The sequence below is a fragment of the Lytechinus variegatus genome, chromosome 5 (genome assembly GCF_018143015.1).
Source record: "Lytechinus variegatus isolate NC3 chromosome 5, Lvar_3.0, whole genome shotgun sequence".
NCBI classification, from domain to species: Eukaryota; Metazoa; Echinodermata; class Echinoidea; order Temnopleuroida; family Toxopneustidae; genus Lytechinus; species Lytechinus variegatus.
The window spans coordinates 28,580,283-28,600,002 of record NC_054744.1 but is presented as its reverse complement, the minus strand read 5'-3'; the positions used below and the strand labels follow the sequence as shown (position 1 = coordinate 28,600,002).

Sequence of the window (19,720 nt, the reverse complement as noted above, 5' to 3'; positions counted from 1 at the left end):
TCTTTTGAATTCGGTCAATTTGAGTTGGGTTTTTTTGGTGTTGATCGAGCTTGGGTTGGGAAAGGTAAACTTTACAGTACAATCAATTGATTTTTTTTGCAAAGATGAGTTTTCTGTCACCAGAAAACCATCAAAAAGAAAGATATCTAATTCATCCTCCACAATACAATCTAATTTAAAGGAGAAGTTCACCCTGACAAAAAGTTATATTGTAAAAATAGCAAGAAAAAAATGAAAAATATTGCAGAAAAATTAAAATTAAGAACTAAAATGTTAATAGAATTTTAATCAATTTGATTTGTGACGTATATGCGAGCAACATTTCAACATAGCGAATGGTAAAAATCAATAAAATGTCATTTTCTCAGAAAATTGAAAAGTTTTTTTTACTGACAAATCATTTTACACCCGATCATGGATAGAAAACAAAGATAAGTCATCAGGAACCATGAAGAAATGATTTTCAATGCATAGGGCAGCTGCTCGTTTATGACGTCACAAATCCAAAACCTAAAATTCGAACAACTTCCTTAATTTTTTAACGGATTTTCCTCAAAACTTCACCAATATTTTTTCAAAATAATTTTTCTGTTATTTTTACATCCAAATTTTCGTCAGGGTGAACATTCCCTTTAAATCGTTTGTTCTCTACAGATATCATCTCGTCCTCTTTCCATTCTCATCATGCATGTTGATGAAGTAAAAAAACCTTGCCTTTCATTATGATAGCCGGCTTTCGGCGGTCGTTTACAGTCGCTTTAAAAACGCGACGCATTCGTTAGAGGAAAAGGTAGGCATGGTGGACGTGAGAAAGACCGAGTGTTGCAATCGAATAACTGTTGATTCCCAGAGGGTAAAGACGGGCGTTCGATGTTTCACAATGTTATTAATCAAGTGGAAAAGCACTTCAAACATGTTTGGAGGCAAATAAACAGCATGATACTCGTTGTTGCCCCCACTGTTTCCATGGCATTGGGGTTTCGATAAAAGACAAAGGAAAGGCTGAATCGTATCATGTATACAGTTCCTATGCAGAATGTAATATCTCCGTAAGCATTGCGCGTAGAACAATATTAATGACTATCATATTTTGCAACGCATTGTGGCTTCGTCTATCAACAATTTCCGACGATGATATAAACATATTTTCCAATGATGCCCCAATAACACAAACTTTCCTTTTTTGTAGATAATTACCATTTTTTTCAAGCAAAGACCTTTCTGTTGTAACAAGCAAAAATTTAGGTATGAATCTTAAGTAGTCACACTTTTGTAGCCATTTGGTCCTCTTCCACCATGGCTTCTGACTATATTAAGCAGCAATCTATAGAAATATGGCGTCAGACTCTTTAATGAGAGTCAAAAGGGCTACTTAGAAATTAACATATTTATTCTTCTCTGAGAAATGCAGTCACATGGTTGTATAGTATTAGCTGCAGATTGCATAATTGACACAGCCCGTACCTCCAAAAACCTTATTAGATACTGATTTACCTTTTGATACTTTTATAAATAATATCAGATGTTTCCTGACATGAAGTAGGTAGTTACAGAATATAACAACCATCGCGGGGGTAATGTCCGTCATTGATCGTTTACCACCCATGCTAGTCGTCCTTGGGGATGATTTCCACAAACCGTTTTCTCCCATCCAATCAGATACAAGGGCTTCAAGAACTTTACATCACATGCCAGTGGGAAGCGACTCTCCGATATACACCCGAGGTGACTTACCGCCTTTAAGCACGGTAAAAAAGTCACCGAATTCAAATCACAGCTTTTGAGTGAGCGTGTGAACGGTCCGATGATTCTAAAGACATATTGCAATCATTATTACAAAGATGATTCATTTTTCACGTGTGAAAAATCCCTTATTCAAACTGACCGTCAAAAGCTTTTATCTAAAGCTGGTTTTCTTTTTTTTTATTAAGCATTGCAAGTATCTTAAAATGACACCAATTCATCACATCTATCTTGATCGTGTCGGTCAGATTACTCCAGAGGCACAACTGATTTTGCATATCAATTTTATCAGGGAATTGGAGAGACCCACCGATGAAGGGTGACATGGTTTTCCTCTTTTAGATGTTTTGTTTTCAGTTTCCTGGCTTTCTTTGAAATAATGAAATAAATCCTTTAAGGTTTTGATCAATAAAAGTTGGATTTCATTCCCACCTGCCACAAGGGAATCGCAAACATTTAAGAGACGTCAATCTGGGACGGTTTATAGGCCCATGTATTTATAGAAAATAATGAAGATTGCAACATCTTGTACAAAACAAAAGTTGAAATAGCGAGTACTTCCCTTGCCTGGTAATTCCAAGTAGGCTAACAGCTTGATTCGTTAGTTAGCAAATTGTTAGGTAGCCCAAGGAAATCGATCTTTATTTCTAGAAGGTGCCACCGATAAGCCATCAATATCATGGTATTTCCTTAGGGAACGGTCAGAGCATTGTAAAGTTTACGTTTTAATTTGTAGCAGTAAGGCAAGCAGCTCCATTCTATAGAGTCTGTATTGATTCCGGTGATATGATTGCATTTGAAAAACCTCTCTCTCTGTTCTTTTGAAGCGATAAAAACGCAATGAAAGCATATATCATCGAATAATATATGAGTTGTTTCAACTAGGGAGAGGCTGTGGTTACCATTATAAGACAAGAAAAGGCGAAAAAATATGGGGAAGAGTATTTTATACAACACATAAGAACGTTTGAATGTAGGATATTTCACTATTTCAGTGTTGTTAACGTATTCGCCGGAAAAAGGCATTACAATATTTTCTGTAAAATATCCAGTTTTTTTTAACAGTGTATCCGTTTTGAGAACAAGGCGTTGCCTTTGCAGGTTGAGACTTATATACAATATGAAATATACAGCTCTTCATGAAATCCCCATGCCTCTTCGTGATGTTTTCAAGTATGAGAGGAAACGCCTTTCCTGACCCTCTTTCACACGTTCGTTTCCTCTCCGGTGGAGGCAACGTTAAGTTTGCCAACTGCGTTGCATTACCGGTCACTGCTGGCGTGCAATTCGACTTCAACAGGTTACCTTAAGGTCATGCTAATTGAACAATCTGGTTCCCACCTGGGTTAAATTAACCCCTTGGTAAGAGGGCTATGAGGGCGCTAATCATATAGGAATGCAGATAATTCCTGAGGAGATTGATGGTAACATTGAGCAAATAATTTGGTTGGTAATTATTTCCAGTAAGAACTATGTTGGTCGAATTTCAGTTGGAACTTTAAAGGGTAATGAAAATATGTTCGAATGGTATTACCTGTGTCAATCACGGAAATTATTGGTCGTAGTATTGTTAACTTTATTTAATACTTGATGTTACTCCGAAGGAGATATCGGAAATATAATTTACACGATGTACATATGAACAGACTCACTTTTTACTCTCACTACGACTTCGCATATCAGAATTGCTGTATAAGCTTTATTTTCTCCGACTTTGCATCGAATGCTGAAAATATTGCTTTGTCCTTGTTGCATTCGTTACCTCTTGCCTTTATATTAACCTTGTGTCACCCTTTAAGCTAGGTTCACACCAACGCCGCTTTGACGGCGCTTTAAAGCGGCGTGCAAAGCGGCGGCAAAGCGTAACAAAGCTCAATTTAAGCGTAAAGACCGTAATAGAGCATGAGAAAGCTTTGAGCAATTCGGGACATTCGGCAAGAGCGCCAAATTTTTTTAAACTGTTTAAAAATTTGAGGCGATCTGTCACGGATTGCGTAAAGCGGGGAGAGCGTATTAAAGCTCATCAAAGCGTCACAAAGCTTAACAAAGTCGTAGGAAAGCTTAACAGAGTTCAAGAGAGCTTGGTTCAAAGCGGTGGTCCCACTTTTGATACTTTGCCCGTAGGCCCTACAGTTAAGGATTCGTTCAGCCTGATTTTTACCGCTTACAGACCTTTGCAAGAAATATTATAACACAAAACCCCTGAATGTGATTTTGGTATTTTTGGATCAGTTACTAAATGAAAAGTTGGTCTTTTCAATGAAAAAAAAAACACCAGAAGTGTACCGGGCATTTTTTTAATGGGACACCCTGTATAAAACATAATAAAATAGGAAAGGCAATAGAATAAAAATAAATAAATAGAAAAACTCTGTTAAAAACTCCAAGTTTTCCACAAAGTTTTTTCTATTTATTTTTTTATTATGTTTCATTTTTATAATTCTATAATGTTTTATATTTTATTTTCTTGTTTTATTTTCTCTTTTACAATAAGGGTTATTTATCTCACATATGAAATTGATTTTCTTACTAATTTTTCTATTAGTAAGAAAATCAATTTGTAATAATTTGAAATAATCAATTTAACAAAAAAAATGCGTATTTTAAAAATCTTTAATTGCGCATATCTAAATTTCGAATTCTGCAACTTGATTCCTTTAAATTTTCACTCCTAATGTACAATAGTAGTATTGTCTGATTTTTAATGCTATGGGTAAGAAATCAATAAAGTCTGAATTTATAATTTTACAATCAGATGAAATACATAACAACAACAATAACATCTTCACAAGTAAACACAATACAAAAATTATTTTGAACATGTATTAAAAATAAACGAAGTGTGCATATGGGAGTATGTTCTTATTTCCAGACACAGAAGACTTTATCTTCATCATTTGCTTCTGACGATATCTGAGCCACTCCTTTCTTGACTCAATCAGGAAGTACCACCCCAGCCATTCTTTGTTGCCAGTCAACAGCACCCACTGGAGAGTATTCTCTGAGATGATCTCCCTGATGTCTGGCATCCACATTGGCGAGGTTCCCCCTTGCAGGTGGTTGCGGAACATCTTCCCAGTGAGGTCAGCCTCTCCTGGCCCCTAGTGCGAAGCTGTGTTCTTCATCTTCGTGGTCCATGGCAATGGCTGCCAGCGCCACCCTCTTCCTCAGCAGGTTGAAGAGCACCACAGCAGTCTCCACCAACTCTGAGACTTTATCTACCTTCTGTTCCAGTATTCCCAACAGGCACCGGAACCTGTTGGTCATGGTGAAGAAGGCATTCTCCACCATTCATTTCCCCCTTGAGATCCTGTAGTTGCAGATCCTCTGTTCATCTGTCATCCCTCTTCTGCAGTATGGCTTCATCATGTAGCTCTTCAGGGCAAAAGCATCGTCACCCAGGGTGAAGTAGGGAATATCAGGCTGATTTTCTCCAGGGAGGGGGCATGATGGGGGCAGCTCTATGAACCCATCTTCTCGGCATTCGAAGAGCTCAGAGTCAGACATGTGTCATTTACCTCCCAGCTCAATCCAGATGGACTTGTACTCTACATATACCAATGTCAGCTGTGGTATAGAGAAGCCTTATAGTTGTTGTAGAGACTGTCTGTGATTGCTGGCTTCTTATTGGCTATGTGCTTTCCATCCAAGGTACCAATTGCATGGAGATATTCCTCTGTTCGAACTGCTGGGCAAGGGTGCTCCATGTTTCAGGGGTGGTAGGTATGTTGAAGACATCATCTTTATACGCCTCTACAATGGCCGTGCACACTCCTGGTATCAACTCTGATATGGTTGAGATACCACATCTGAAACCATATGCCAGTGATCTGTAGTTGTCCCCAGTTGCCAGATGTCTCAAGGTGATTGCCAGTTTGAGGCCAGCTGACAAAGGGTGCCTGTAGTTAGTCTCTTGCTTCTGGATGACTGGTTCAACTCTAGCAAGGATCTCATCAAACACCTCAGGGGTTACTCTAGTGAACATTGTGAAGGCAACAGGGTCCTCTAACCGCAGTTGTGTGTCTAAGAGGATAGTGTACTGGCCATACTGCTGTCTTCTTTCTTAAGTGAACCATGGCCTGGTCCAGTAGCACCAATGGTCTTCTCCCTCCTGCTGGTAGTTCTTTCTCTCTCCTCTGCCTCGGGGCTATGATGTAGTTACATAGCAGGGAGACAAAGGTCATGTCTACATCATAAGACGATTCATAGTCTGCATATTGAACTTCCATATCTTGTTCTTCTGCCAAAGATGCAATGATGTGGAGCATTGTGGCCCAGTGGATTAGTCTCCGGACTTTGAAACAGGGGGTTGTGGGTTCGAATCCCAGCCATGGCGTGATTTCCTTCAGCAAGAAATTTATCCACATTGTGCTGCACTCAACCCAGGTGAAGTGAATGGGTACCTGGCAGAAATTTATTCCTTGAAATGCGTGTGCGCTGTAATCATAGTAATTACGGCAGCCAAGTTACAGCTGGGGTAATAATATCCAAGTCCTTTGGAAGCGCATAGAGACATTATTTATAATTGTGATATGCGCTATAAGAGGAAATGTTTATTATTATTATTATCATTATTATGATTTCGTGTATCTGCTGCATCTTTATATACTCTGGATCAGAGGCGGGATGCAATCAGAATCTCGAATTTTATCATTGCGTAACAGAGCTTGACAGACCCTATCAATGCACAAGAGATCTTGATAATCGTATCAGAGCGTTATCTAAAGCGTGATAAGAGCATCAAAGCTTATCAAAGAGTAATAAAGCTTATCAAAGAGTAATAAAGCATATCAAAGCGTGATTTAAAGCGTAATAAATCCTGATCAATCGGCATCATAGCGTGCATGAGAAGCCGTAGCGATTCGGGATATAATTTGTCGCAAAAAGCGGGAACGAACTTCGTATCAGAGCGCATCAGAGCTTTTCGGAGCATAACATATCTGATGAGATCGTGAGATTTTTTTAAAAGTAAAAAAAAATGACGCCGAATTGATCGCCGATTTAAAGCGCGGCATTCGCCGTTGGTGTGAACTTAGCATTATCGTAGTCTATTCCGACCTTGTCTTATCCTTCAGCCACAGGTCACTCTTTATTCTCCCACTGACTTTCTATCATTCTCGTTCCGTGACCAAGCTCTTTGCTCTCAATGACACCCTCCTCGCTGCAGCAAAAATGTTTTCTACACATCCTTCTTATTAACGGACTCCATGTCTGTTGATCAAGGAGAACAGTAACATAGACTTAAAATCAAACAAGATGGTAATGTTTGTACACAATTTTCTACACTTTGGCTTAAAAGAAACGCTATAATATACGACATTCAAACACTCGAAGGGGTAGCCACATAGTCCTTGAACGATCCTTACAATGCTTAGGAAACAGATGGTTTGACTGAGCGTTCTCATGAGGATCCAATCAGGGGTCAGATTAAAGAAACACTCTTTGTGCAGCAGGAGTCATAACCATTGAGTGTAAATCTCACGTAAGATCTATGATGACAAAACTATAATGACAAATTTGTAAAGCTTGCTAACTAGTCAAAAGGCCGATTCCATCAGGGGTTCACAAATCTTTGAATATAAATGAAAATAAATGGGAGTTACACGCATTTGCCAGACAGTCTTGATTTCGGTGAACGTGATGTACTCGTTGGTGCAATCTGTTTAATGATGAAAAAACCTTGAATTGAAATCAGCTGTCTGGCTTTTCATTTTCTATTCGGCATTATCTGTTGAGGGAACCGCATAAAAGAGACTTTTTTTATTACAAAAATAAATAATAAAAGAAATACAACCTCGTGTTGCCTGCGACAATGTCTCTATACTATGGCATTAAATGATTCGTATATGTGTGCTTTGTTGGAGAAAGGGAAATTACTGGGATTGTACAAATATTGCTGTCTCGAGACTACAGACTATTATGTTACAGAGTGCCAATAGATGATGTAGGAACACATGAGGTAGTCCTGCGTTTGCATTGTCCTACATTACTCCGAGTACTTTCTCTAGCGTTCTTTTTCGCAATGTCTGATGGGAAGTCGGCCGGTAAGCATTTTTGTCAATAGTTGTCGACCCCTTGCTCTGCTTGTTTCTCGATTGCAACTGTCCTTCACTAGTCCACAATGCTACCTTCTGTGATGCCCTGGTTGATGTGTTAAGCATAAATTTACGACTGATACGGAAAGACCCTCTCGGTTGGTTGTAAGAAACATTAGAATTGGCGTTTGTAGATCATTACCCAAATGCAGAAGAGATCTAAAAAAATAAAAAAATAACGAATTTCATTGTCTTTTCGGAAAGTAGTTTTCACTAATATTTCTTCCTTAACTTCTATATGTTGATCTTCACATACATGTAGATTGATTTGTTACCTTAATAAAATGCCCAAGCTGTATCGAAAGTACAACGCCACGCGATAACTTTAAATTAGGTAGTATACATACGCAATCCGACAAATATTTGAATGCAGTTTTGTTTCCCTTCTTTATTCCAGTTGAGGGCAACTTAACATGATAAATAACAGGATTACTCCTTTATTGGATGAGAGTCTGTTCACTTGAAGCTAGCTGTAAGTAATTCAACCGAATTAATTACATATGGAATGTTTCCTTTCTCATTTGCGCAGTGATTTTCCTCATTTTTTATCAATATAAACTGAAAAGCTAATAATAAAAAATACCGAGAGAATTGCTGATAAACATGTACTCTCTGTAAGCCAGAATAATAAAAGTAATTTTGCATGGACAAAAGTAAAATAACGTCGAAAGCATGACATGTTTATCTTTGATGTCTATATTAAGTCATGACAATCATAAATAAGAACACTATATGTGAACACAGGTATATTATCAATTGTATATATTTAGAACAAATGTATATAAAGTAGGGAATACGCAAGAGGAATTTACCACACAAAAGTATAGACATAATTTTGTAAGTCTGTTTTTCCACTTTTCTCAATGTAGTTTGAAAGGTAATGAGAAACGAATGAGAATGGTCGACTTTCATATTTAATATGATTTTTAACAAAATCCTCCGATACAGAATAAATTCCAATGCTTTTTTTAAAGTCTCAAATGAACAACATCAAAGTGCTATTGGAAAAGAATTACTGTTATCTGGTTATAATAACTTTCCCATGATATGGTGACCATTAGGGTAATGCATTGCTCAGCCGCTAATCAAAATTAAGGTGGTCGATATCACATAAAAAGGGTATCGTAATAAAAGGTTTTCCTGAAATGATGTCCAGAATCAATTCAATGTACTCCCTTGATTATCCATAACCTTTAAACCGCATGCACATTCAAAGAACTCGCACATACCCACCTTAAACACCCTTACATTTTAAGTACACATTGCTGATTCGAAGATACATATTCACACCCACACACACCAAATATGACTGTCCGTGTCACAAACCCTTCGGATTAATCGTAACACTGCAACGTTCGATTGGTTGCATTACACATTAGTTGCAATGCACAATTGGACTGGATGATTATTCGTAAGCCCTCTGTTACTCTGCCCCGGAGGATCCCCTCTAACTGGTAGGTCCCAACTTCTCGACACTGATTGATCATAGACGTTTCACCATCCCTTGCACTTTTCTCTCCAGATATGAAAAGATAAGACGTTTTTCCTCTTCCACGATGTATGATGCAATTACTTCGCGCCCTTTTCCCTTTCCGGAACCCACTCTTTAAAGATTTTGGCGGTAGTAATGGGGGATCAACGAGACATCACATATCAAAGTCTCTTCCATCCTTCTACTGTCGTACCAACTTCAGAATGTGTTATTTCCCCATCCACCCCTATCGCATTCTATTTCTCGTTGTTTATTTTCGTTGAGCCTACTGTTAGTTTCCCTTACAGTTTGAAATTGAAGCAAGTGAAATTGTCTGGGAGACTTTAATACATTTGCCCAATGACAGATGACTCCCACTGCAGTACCATTATAATAACGCGCGTCAAATATATATATTTAGAAAGTTTTCCTTATAAAAACTGTTAGCCAACACAATGCTTAAAAAGACTTTAAGTTTAAGCTATCACTCACATGGAATATATAAATGACCATGACTTGAATTGAAATATAAATTTTAATATGTTTCTTTTTCGCAATTTTCCTCCTCTTTAGCTTATTACTAAGTTATCTTCTCTTTGTTTTTCCTTTTGGTTAATTTTGTTAGTTGATCTAATATTTCGATGTTCTATTTCATTAAAAAGGTATATATATATACAGTATATACATATACATACATATATATATATATATAGTAAAGAAATGGATGAAGAGAACAATGGTAGGCGTAGCTTATCAAAATAAAGGTTCCCCAGATTTATCTACCCTTTGGAAAAATTGGTGAGTTGCCAAAAAGCTGTTGTACATGTAAAGCTTTACACGCACACACACAAACACCCCCTCACACACACACACACACATATATATATATATATAGTGCGTATATAAGAAACGGGACAGTTTTGAAAAATTTAGGCAAAAATTTGTTTCAAATTATGATATCGATATTTTGATGGTAATAGATGCTCTGAAATCTTATCTTTGAAATGGCATTTCAAAAAAAGTGTTCATGCTTGAACGAACACGGGACGTTTTTGTCAGGGATTCAAAAAGAGGCTTGCGCCAAAATGGCAGAATATGAGTAATATGGTGATTAGACTTCTTGCTAATCAGCAGACCTCCTTTTAACCTTATCTTTGCCATAATTTTCGAATTATGCCTTAAAATATGATTTACAAATTTATCTACTTCCTTGAATTATTTTGTTTTTTCATTTAAACTTCTTTTACCTTTGATTTTTCCTTTATAAGTAAGAAAAAAAGACTTTTAGTCAACCCAAGCAAGAGGATTTGCGTTGTTAATTGGGAGAACTTCTACATGTAAGTATTCAAATAATTTTATTATGTGAAACAAATTATGTTACGGTACCTGTAAAAGACATGAATCCATTTTCAAGGGGTTATTGAATCCTTGACAAAGTTTAATTATGTGCTTGACAGGACAAAGGGAAAGGATTCATGTCTTTCAATGGCAATGGTGTATTAAGTCAATTTTGTAGCAGCTAGATATGGCAGATCGGGTAAAATGTATTAAAAAGTTTTGAGTGAGCGAAGCGAGCAAGCAAAAAATTATTTTTTATTACAATAACCAATTTTGTGCTAGATTTTAACATAATCAGAAAAAAATATATTTCATTTTCTATCTTTCCTTTTTCTTTGGGGGGGGGGAATCCCCGAGTCCCCGCCCATCTGTATGGCACTGTTTTAAGGCACCATAACCTTTGTAGCACACAACGAAAGGATTTGAAAAAAAATACACGATCTATCATGCTTCGGTTGAAAACAAAACTGAATGAATATTCAAAGCTACAAATACAAAGGAACATATAAAAAAGAAACAACAGAACAATGCAAGCAAATAAATATATTTAAAAATAAATTTTGACCGCATATATTGAAAGTTATGGCAAAGATAATGAATAGGTTAAGAGGAAGTCTGCTGATTAGCAAGAAGTTTGATCATCATGTTTATAATTTTATGCCATTTTGGCATTTATCTGGTCCCTTCTAGCCATTTACGCAATTTTCGCTCACGTGTTTAGATGTTTCAACTCGCCCCCTTTCTCCGTCGAAGTGGGTTGCCTGACTATGGTTGACCAAAAACACAAACACGAAACAGGATCTATTCACAAAATCAGTAATTCAATTTCATTATTTCATTATTTAATAAGGCATAGACGATCTGTAATTGATAACGAGTGATTTGCGTCAGGAAAAAAAATAATGAAATTTAAATAAGTCTAGGGAAGGGTTTACCATCTGGGCCAATGTTACTATTTATAATATATGTATTTATGTCTACATAATAATATAATAATGTATAAGCGATATCATTACCTGCACGCTCTGGACAAATAGGATATTCTCACTTTGTTATTTTCATTTTCAATAATTTTAAATAATGTGAGCCAAATTCGTTATTTAATCTTTTTCAAATAGTAGAATGGAAATTAGGTATGAAAATTTAGGTCTAAATGTATGTCACTTTCTTGTTTATTTGAGCTTTTGATGTATTTAAATGATATCGATTTTTTTTTCTATTAATCGGTTTCGTTGACCGCGGTATAGATCCATGACATCAGAGATTCATTTTATCGGTGTTTTTTATTGTTACTCTTTTCTTTGGAATTTTTTAAAGCAGGTGTTTTTGTTGCAAAAAAAACAAACATCGCGAGAACCATAGCTTATGTGTCTAGGTTGATGACATTTGAACGGTCGGGAGATTTTTAGTTGAACAACGAAGATTTCTGTCGGTTGAACTAATAATATCAAACATGTAAATCAGATATTTTGAAACACTATTCCGACTTTATAGTATAGATAAGTCTATTCTTTGCCAGTAAGCAATAAAGGCGTCTCAACATTGATATGATTTGATCACTCCTCTTGTTAGTTCGACAAGTCTTGGATCACTTTTCTGCATTTAAAAAAATAGATTTTCTCATGCAGGTAAACCGAATTAGAGTGCAATACAGTAATTATTCCTTGAAGAAAAAATATCCATGAATCATTTTTCATTGTTTTTTATGTCCCGAAATTTCCTTTCTTGTCTAGTTTCTCTAATTGTAGCCATTGCTGAATGGTTGGTTACATTAAAACAGTTTTTGTTTTGTGTTCCATAAATAAAGGAATGAATAAGTAGATAAATAGATAAATAATCAAATTAATTAAATATATGAATGAATAAAGTCCTGTGTTACAGTAACTCCTGCGAAGTTGACGCGAGACATATAAAAGGTTGTACATTATTTCCAATTTTGTTTTTTGTATTTAATTGGTTGATGTGGATTAAGTCCATTGGATATGACAGGGGCAATCAATATTAGTACCGAATGAGTTCACATCTACGTTAGATTTGCATAACGAAAAAAGAAGGTTTTCCAATGAACCAATTTGAACCAATGTGAGATTGCCACGGTTTTGAACCCCAAAATGACTAGACATGTTATGCCAATCCTCTCGAGGATATAGGTTCCGTACGCAGTCTTGTATGTATAGCCCGTCTCATACTTTGCGATTCGTTGCGATCCAAATTTCAAAGAAATTGTGATCGCATTTGTTATGAACATTTTAATAAAATCTTACGCATCAGAGTTCAGAAGAGTGGTAGGACTACCTTTTTGTATAATGATAAAAAGTGTGCACCTAGTTACCAAGAATGCAATAGCAATTTCATTTATTTGAATACAAGATAAAAGGGCATTGCCTATTAAAGGGATGTAGACCTACAGATAAAAGCCGGGGAGTGATTTAAAACTGAATGTAATACACTCAGTTATAAAAAAGTAACGTGTATTCCAAAATGATCCGGTCCTTTAAAACCTGTCTACCAGAATTTAATCCATTCCAAAGGAAATTAAGAAGCCATAGTATTCTTACTTTTCACTCCCAATTTGATATTATCGGTACACTTTAACTTAGCATTGTTTTTTTTTCTTCTCTTGCTTCCTACCTCTCCTACGTTGTTCATATGTCATTTGAGAAGTTAACAGTGTTTTCTTAGATTTAATCAACTAAGGAATAACACCAATGCCTTCAGCCTTTGGTGATTTCCAGTATTTCCAAAGGGAGTGCTTGCCAAGGCAGGGAGCAATGTCCGATTTTAAATGGTTACTGAATACACCTTTCCGTTTAATCAGGTTTGTGTTATATTCATGTTGATTTAGCAGGAATCGCTTGATATGAATTTAAGCTCTGATTATCTGTTTGCCCACAGTGGAAAAGCGGTGAAATTTATTGACACAATCGCGATGAGTAATGATTTAGACCTTAATAATGAATCTGTAAAATAAATATGAGGGGATTATGTTGGCATGGCCTACTCACTTGACGCAAAAACATCATAAAACCTCATTTTCTTGACGCTTTAAAGCGCCAAAGACTTGGGAATACCAAGAAGATACCCTTGGGTATACCCAACGTAGAAATATCCCATGTTGAGGAAAAGATTCTCAATTGTGCAGAGTATGTAAATCATACAAAATCTATAACTGCAAGGTGGAAGCCGATTCAAACTGATTCGAACGTCTTTATTTCGAGCTCCAGGCCGCGGCTTTTGTAGTTTATTGACGTCAAATGTCTCTCCGAAACGTAAGAATAGTAATAAAGGGCCTTGATATATCTTAACTAGATCTATTTTAAGCAGATTTTTAAAAAACTTTTATACATGTAAGATGATGTGACGAAAGTAATACATTATCTCTTTTTTATGCCTTTTTTCCGTCACAAGTCGTGTGTAACTCGGTTAAGATGATTAATTATTAGTATGTTTTTCTCGTTCTCATGTCTCTGGGCGAGGTTTCTGATAATGGCCACCACCAAACATAAAACCTTTTGTCTAATGTCTGTCCGAAACGGAAGAGCATTGGAGATTGACTACTCAATAGAACGAGGTTTTATTTCAAGTGAGTTTGTTGCTTTACAATGTAGGTACAGATCTTCTACAGGGTATGTCGAAACATATATCACTTTTTTAACGCTGGTTTCTTCAGTCATGGGCGACTTAGTTAAAATAATCTATTATTAACATGTTTGTTACTCATGTCTGTGGTCGAGGTTTCCAAAAATGAATGCCAAAAAAACTTACAACCCTTTTTTCATTCCCCTTGAATATTCATATTTGTTTCCCGGATCTCAGAAAGGAAGATGCATGTAGGTTAGTTATCGTAACTATAATGCTCTTTCTGTCATCAGTTAGCTTTTAATCCATAAGACTCCCCTCTTAGTGTGACTCTTATATTCAAAGATCATGATGATCTGCATGAAGCTCAGATAGTATTTGATTCCAATATTGAGGTAGGGTTTTCGTCTTCATTCAGTTATACCTTAACCAAGTTGAAATTTGAATGGAGGCATGGAACGTATCCATTTTCTTCAATCGAGCACACAATATCAGTTTGCACTGGCGGTAAATTGTTTGATCAATAAACACTGCACGTTTTCGGGGACATTAATTGACAATCACAGTCGGAGCTGAATTTTATTCTCTAGATAATAAGACTTTAATGCAAGACGACTGAAATTTCCTTTTCTAAAGGTGAGAGGTCACAAGCAACTGTATCTCTCATTCGCATTCGTTCGAAGGTTTTCATTATTAAGATAATTTGCTCGTCCCTAGCTTTCAGCTTCGAATTGCAAATCGGGTGTTCATTTGATTCAATCAACTATGAAAAAAAGGAAAATTTAATCATGTGATTATAAAGCCACAACAAATTCATTACTTTATGATAAAATGAAATTTTGAAGAATGATTAATCTACTCCTTTCGAAGAAATATCGGCGAAAATATGTTGAAGCAACATATTTGTGTAAATTTTCACAGTTTAGCAATAACACCATGGTCTTATTTGAAATCTGTCTGAAAGAGCATCCCCATCTTTTTCATGCCCACATCATGACATGCAAGAAAATCAGATTCTTAAAAACTTTTGAAATATTTGTAACTGTTTATGAGGAGAATATCATTATATATTTCTTATAACTTTGGTACTTTTAATATTTCTGCTACTTTTTTACCCAATAAATGAACAAATTAATGTCTGTGCCGGGGGTGAGGGTTTTAAAAATGGGCCGGCATAAATATCCGGGGATTTAGAAACTCTCGTCTGCCACAAACATCGTATTATGTGTACAACCGGAGCCTTCGGCCAAGTAACATTGCGTTTAATGTCAGAAATATCAGGGGAATAATCCTTGTAAATCTTAGTGGTGGAGGACAAAGAAAAAGAAACCTCTCAAGACGAAAAGGATGCAAAGAAGCAAAAGAGGAAAAGAAAACGAAAGGGCTGTGTATTTTTTTTTTATTCACTTTTTCATTCATTCGAAGTGAAAGAACGAGAAGGTAAGAAGAAAATAGAAGAAAACGAGACAAATTTATACGAAGGAGAATGGGACATTCCTATTTTCATTTATTCACGGCACATACCAATTACTGAAGATATTCCATGGGGAAGTCTATTCGTGCACTAGAACGTTTTCTTATCATGTCTGTCATATTTTTTTCTTTATGAGATGTGGATTATATGACATTGTACTGAAATGACCGTGGTAACTCCCCGGGCTCCAGGAGATTTTAAGAAAAATCCTGTTAATTATAGAAAGCATGCTCAATTCTGATTTGGGTATCAAATTACCTCAAAAATATTTATATACTTGAGAAACTTTTTTCATACTTCTGAGCTTAGAGTATTCACTCAACTAGAATTTTACAGCATTAGGCAAATTATTCAAAAACTTTTTAAATGAAACGGGAATGATTTCTGCGAATATAATCGGAAAAGCTTGGTCCCTTCTCCCTGTTGTGTACTGCTATGCATACATGTATTTTCTAGACCTTTATATGTCGGGCGTATTCACTAATACAGTGCGTATAAATAATTACACAAAGCAAAATTTCTGTAAAATTATACATTTGTAATATCCTGAAGATTTTTCCACATTTTGACATTGGTACAGATCCATTTAAGCAAATGACGGCAGGACTGTCGAAAAATAATTCCGCTTGAGTCAGCATCACTTACTTTTGAAAAGTTAGTAAAAAATTATTTGCGCAGAACTTTGAAATAATTATGCGAGTAAAAGTAGACCTCAGTCATGAAGAACACATGGTATTTAGCTAGTAATATTGATTTGAACATATCTTTTATCCTTTCTTTAAATTGTTTCCTTGCCCAAAACACTTGGAAGAGTGTCATTGCACCCCCACCCCACTCCCCGCACACCGAGGCCATCGTGACGATATTTGCTTTACACCGAGCTGTGATTTACATTAAATGGCTTAGGCTGGATTTTCATTTTGTTAATCAATGTCATGCTTGGGAAAAATGTGGAAAAACAAGTATTAAATGAAAAATGAAATGTAAACTCACATTAAATGATAAAAAATGCTGGAGATGTCTGATCTAACTCTTGTTTAGATTCAATTATGTCCTCAGATCCAGCTGGCACGAAAAGGATAAAAGTTCTGCTAACCAAGTGTTAACATTTTAATTTGGGTGGCAAAATTGTTACAAAATGCTTGCATGTATCCGTTTTATTCAATTGACTAAAAATGTGCTAGGGCAATGTATGAGAAATGTTTCACAGGGTAAGTTTGATTAATTTCGCCTTTTCCCCTTGACACACCGTGAAAACGAGCATTACTGCGCAGATTTCTGCGAGCTATACAAAAATGGACAATGCTCACTAAAGTGTAACATTCTGTCAGAAATTTCACTTTCATTGGATAAATGAGACCCAAACCCAAGAATATATGTAAACGAATTACCCACATGTTGTATATTTTCTAATTCGCAGGGCTTTTTCAAAGCCCTGTAATTTTCTTTTGATAAGCACTGTATTATGCTGTTCTTTCTAGGATGAACATAAAGCCATGACGGTTTTAATGGAATATATCAAATTCGTTTGAATGATATTCTCATACATAAAAGAGGACTACAGGGTAGGATACTGAAGACAGGAGGGATATGGACAGAGTTAAAGAGAGAGAGAGAGAGGGGGACCCATGCAATCGGGGGGCAGACAAAGACAGCGGATTTGGAGCGAAAGAGAGATGAATAAAAGTTAGAAGGAAAGTAATAGGTAGTGGTGAGAGGAAGGATCCAGCGAGAAACAGTGACAGAGGAAAAAAAAGGTGGCCCGGGGCATGCATAAAAATATGTTTTCTTGCAATGAAAATTTCATATTCTCTCCTTCTTCATAATCAAAACTCTTGTCTATCATCAAGTATAAGTATTTATATTTATAATCAAAGTTCACTTTATCGCTTTGCAGAGTCAAATTCAATCGTGGATAAATGCACAGATTTGAAATGTGATGGTGAGTGAAAGGTTGGAGACTCCTTAAGAGGCAATAGGAAAGTAAGCTCTGCAAACAATTATTCATGTCTCTCAATTTTCCCCATTAAATAGGGTGAATGAACACATTTTGGTGAATTAGTCTGCGCAGGTGGAAATATTGTGCGAATAACAATAACTCGGCATTCGAACGAGATCACCGTACAGCCTTCGAGTAGTTTTAGCTGAACCTGTCTTTTAGATCACAGCCCGTCCTTAAATGATATCTAAATCCCCGCCCGAAGGAAGAACGTGGAACAGATGCGAATGAACTCAAACTTTAGTCTTTGAGAGAGCGAGAAACCTTGATATATTGTCATTTAAAGCACCATATCCTTCTGTCATTGCTAACGTTTCGACGCATTTCCTTTGCAGGGTGTTCAGGTAGCCATTGCAATCTGAACACACACACCTCTTGCGAATATTGAACTTATGAACGCTTAGATACATGTAAGCTCTACGTACTGCGATTTCTGTTTAGGAATCTTTGAATCCTGATTTACCTGTGACGAATTAAATCAACTTCGAAATCCGTGGTGCGTTTAGTAGCTTCTTCTGTCTGGGATAGACTCTTCCGTTGAAAATATGACCCTTTTTATAAAGATTTAATAGTCTGTGGTGCCTAAGGTAATTTAAAACAAAATCATAGATGAAAAAAAAACATCACTGAAGAATATATCACTCCTGTTACATTCACCTCCTCCATTCTCCCAGCTGTTTTAATGCAAGTCACAAATATCTTCTGTAGTTTATGCGCTAAAATTATATTGAATTTATCCGATGTCGGAATGGCTCTTGGTAAAAATGTTCAGAGAATTCGAGTCTGAAAATGTAAAAAAATATGGATATTGTTAAAAAAAAGTTCAAATAATCAGGGTTGTTTCATGAAGGTGTTCAGAAGTAAATCTTTTATTTGAAAATAAAATCAATTTGGTTTGATAAAAATCGCAGCAACAAATTTGTTAAACATTTAGTAATGACATTATGTGATTTTCTATTTTTTTGTTCTTTTGGTAGCAGATTCATCATCATATTGGAAAGAACTAACTTGTTAGGGATACCTATACTTTTCGAATTTTTAATGCAGATGACATCAATGTCTTCATTAAAAGATAACTTACTACAATAATCACACCCAGAAATTGAAAGAAGTACATCTATTAATAATGTTATCATTCATAAAAACTAACTATATTATTATAATCAATGAACTTGTTTGAAAAAAATATTCATTCATGTATTTATGTATATATTGGAGATCAACAATTAATTTATTTTATTAACTTTTGATTAAAATTAACAATCATATTTGTGATATTATAATTACTCAAGAACACACTGGTGTCATCTGCAAATAATATATATTACAGTTTGCGAGATGTATTACAAATGTCATCCATATCGATTAAAAACACTCTAGTAATTATTGAAAGGTAGAGAAAAAATTTTATACTTGATAATACGGAAATTTAAGTTGAATTCTTTGTACTCAAATTAAAGCATTTCACTACGGTTGTAAGGTAATGCGCAACTAGTAGGGTGTTGTGGTTTCGATGAACTTGAATGAACCGCCAATTGGTGTGAGACATATCCCGACCAAAAAATTCCCCCTTTTTATTCAACAACCGTCGCCAGCACCAACAATCCTCCAATAGATTAGCGTCTGACATGTATCAAGATATGATGAATATTTCATAATTCAATGACAGTGTTTAAAGTGAATGGATGACTGGTTAGAAAGACATAAGCAAATCCGCCATTGCACACTTAAGCACGCTGTGTTATGACTGCATGTGTTGGCTGTCATTACTTGAGGTAAAGAGACGCCGAATTCTGGTCGAAGATTAAACACTTTTTTTCTGTCAGCACGATCAACATCATGCTCTCCACTCGACAGTGTAACGAAGCGATTCATGATATTGACGTGTGTAACTTATCAATTTATATTTCTCCTTCACGCTGGATATTTCACAAAGAAGTGGCAGAGTAGAAAATTAGAAAAAAAGCATTGCCAATAAACACATGATACGTACATCTACATATTTCATCGGCAGTGTTCAC

General features: G+C 36.0%; 1 protein-coding gene and 1 long non-coding RNA gene across 2 annotated transcripts in view; one reads left to right on the top strand and one right to left on the bottom strand.

Moving 5' to 3' along the window:
• Positions 1-5,374: 5,374 nt before the first annotated feature.
• LOC121415396 lies at positions 5,375-5,728 on the bottom strand. Its single transcript, XM_041608595.1, has one exon. It carries the CDS (start codon positions 5,726-5,728, stop codon positions 5,375-5,377), a length of 354 nt encoding a protein of 117 aa, XP_041464529.1.
• Positions 5,729-8,270: 2,542 nt separating this feature from the next.
• LOC121415877 overlaps positions 8,271-19,720 on the top strand; it is a 44,663-nt gene continuing 33,213 nt past the window's right edge. Inside the window, exon 1 of the long non-coding RNA XR_005970066.1 lies at positions 8,271-8,310. This is a non-coding gene — a long non-coding RNA (uncharacterized LOC121415877). The remainder of the gene's footprint in view (positions 8,311-19,720) is intronic.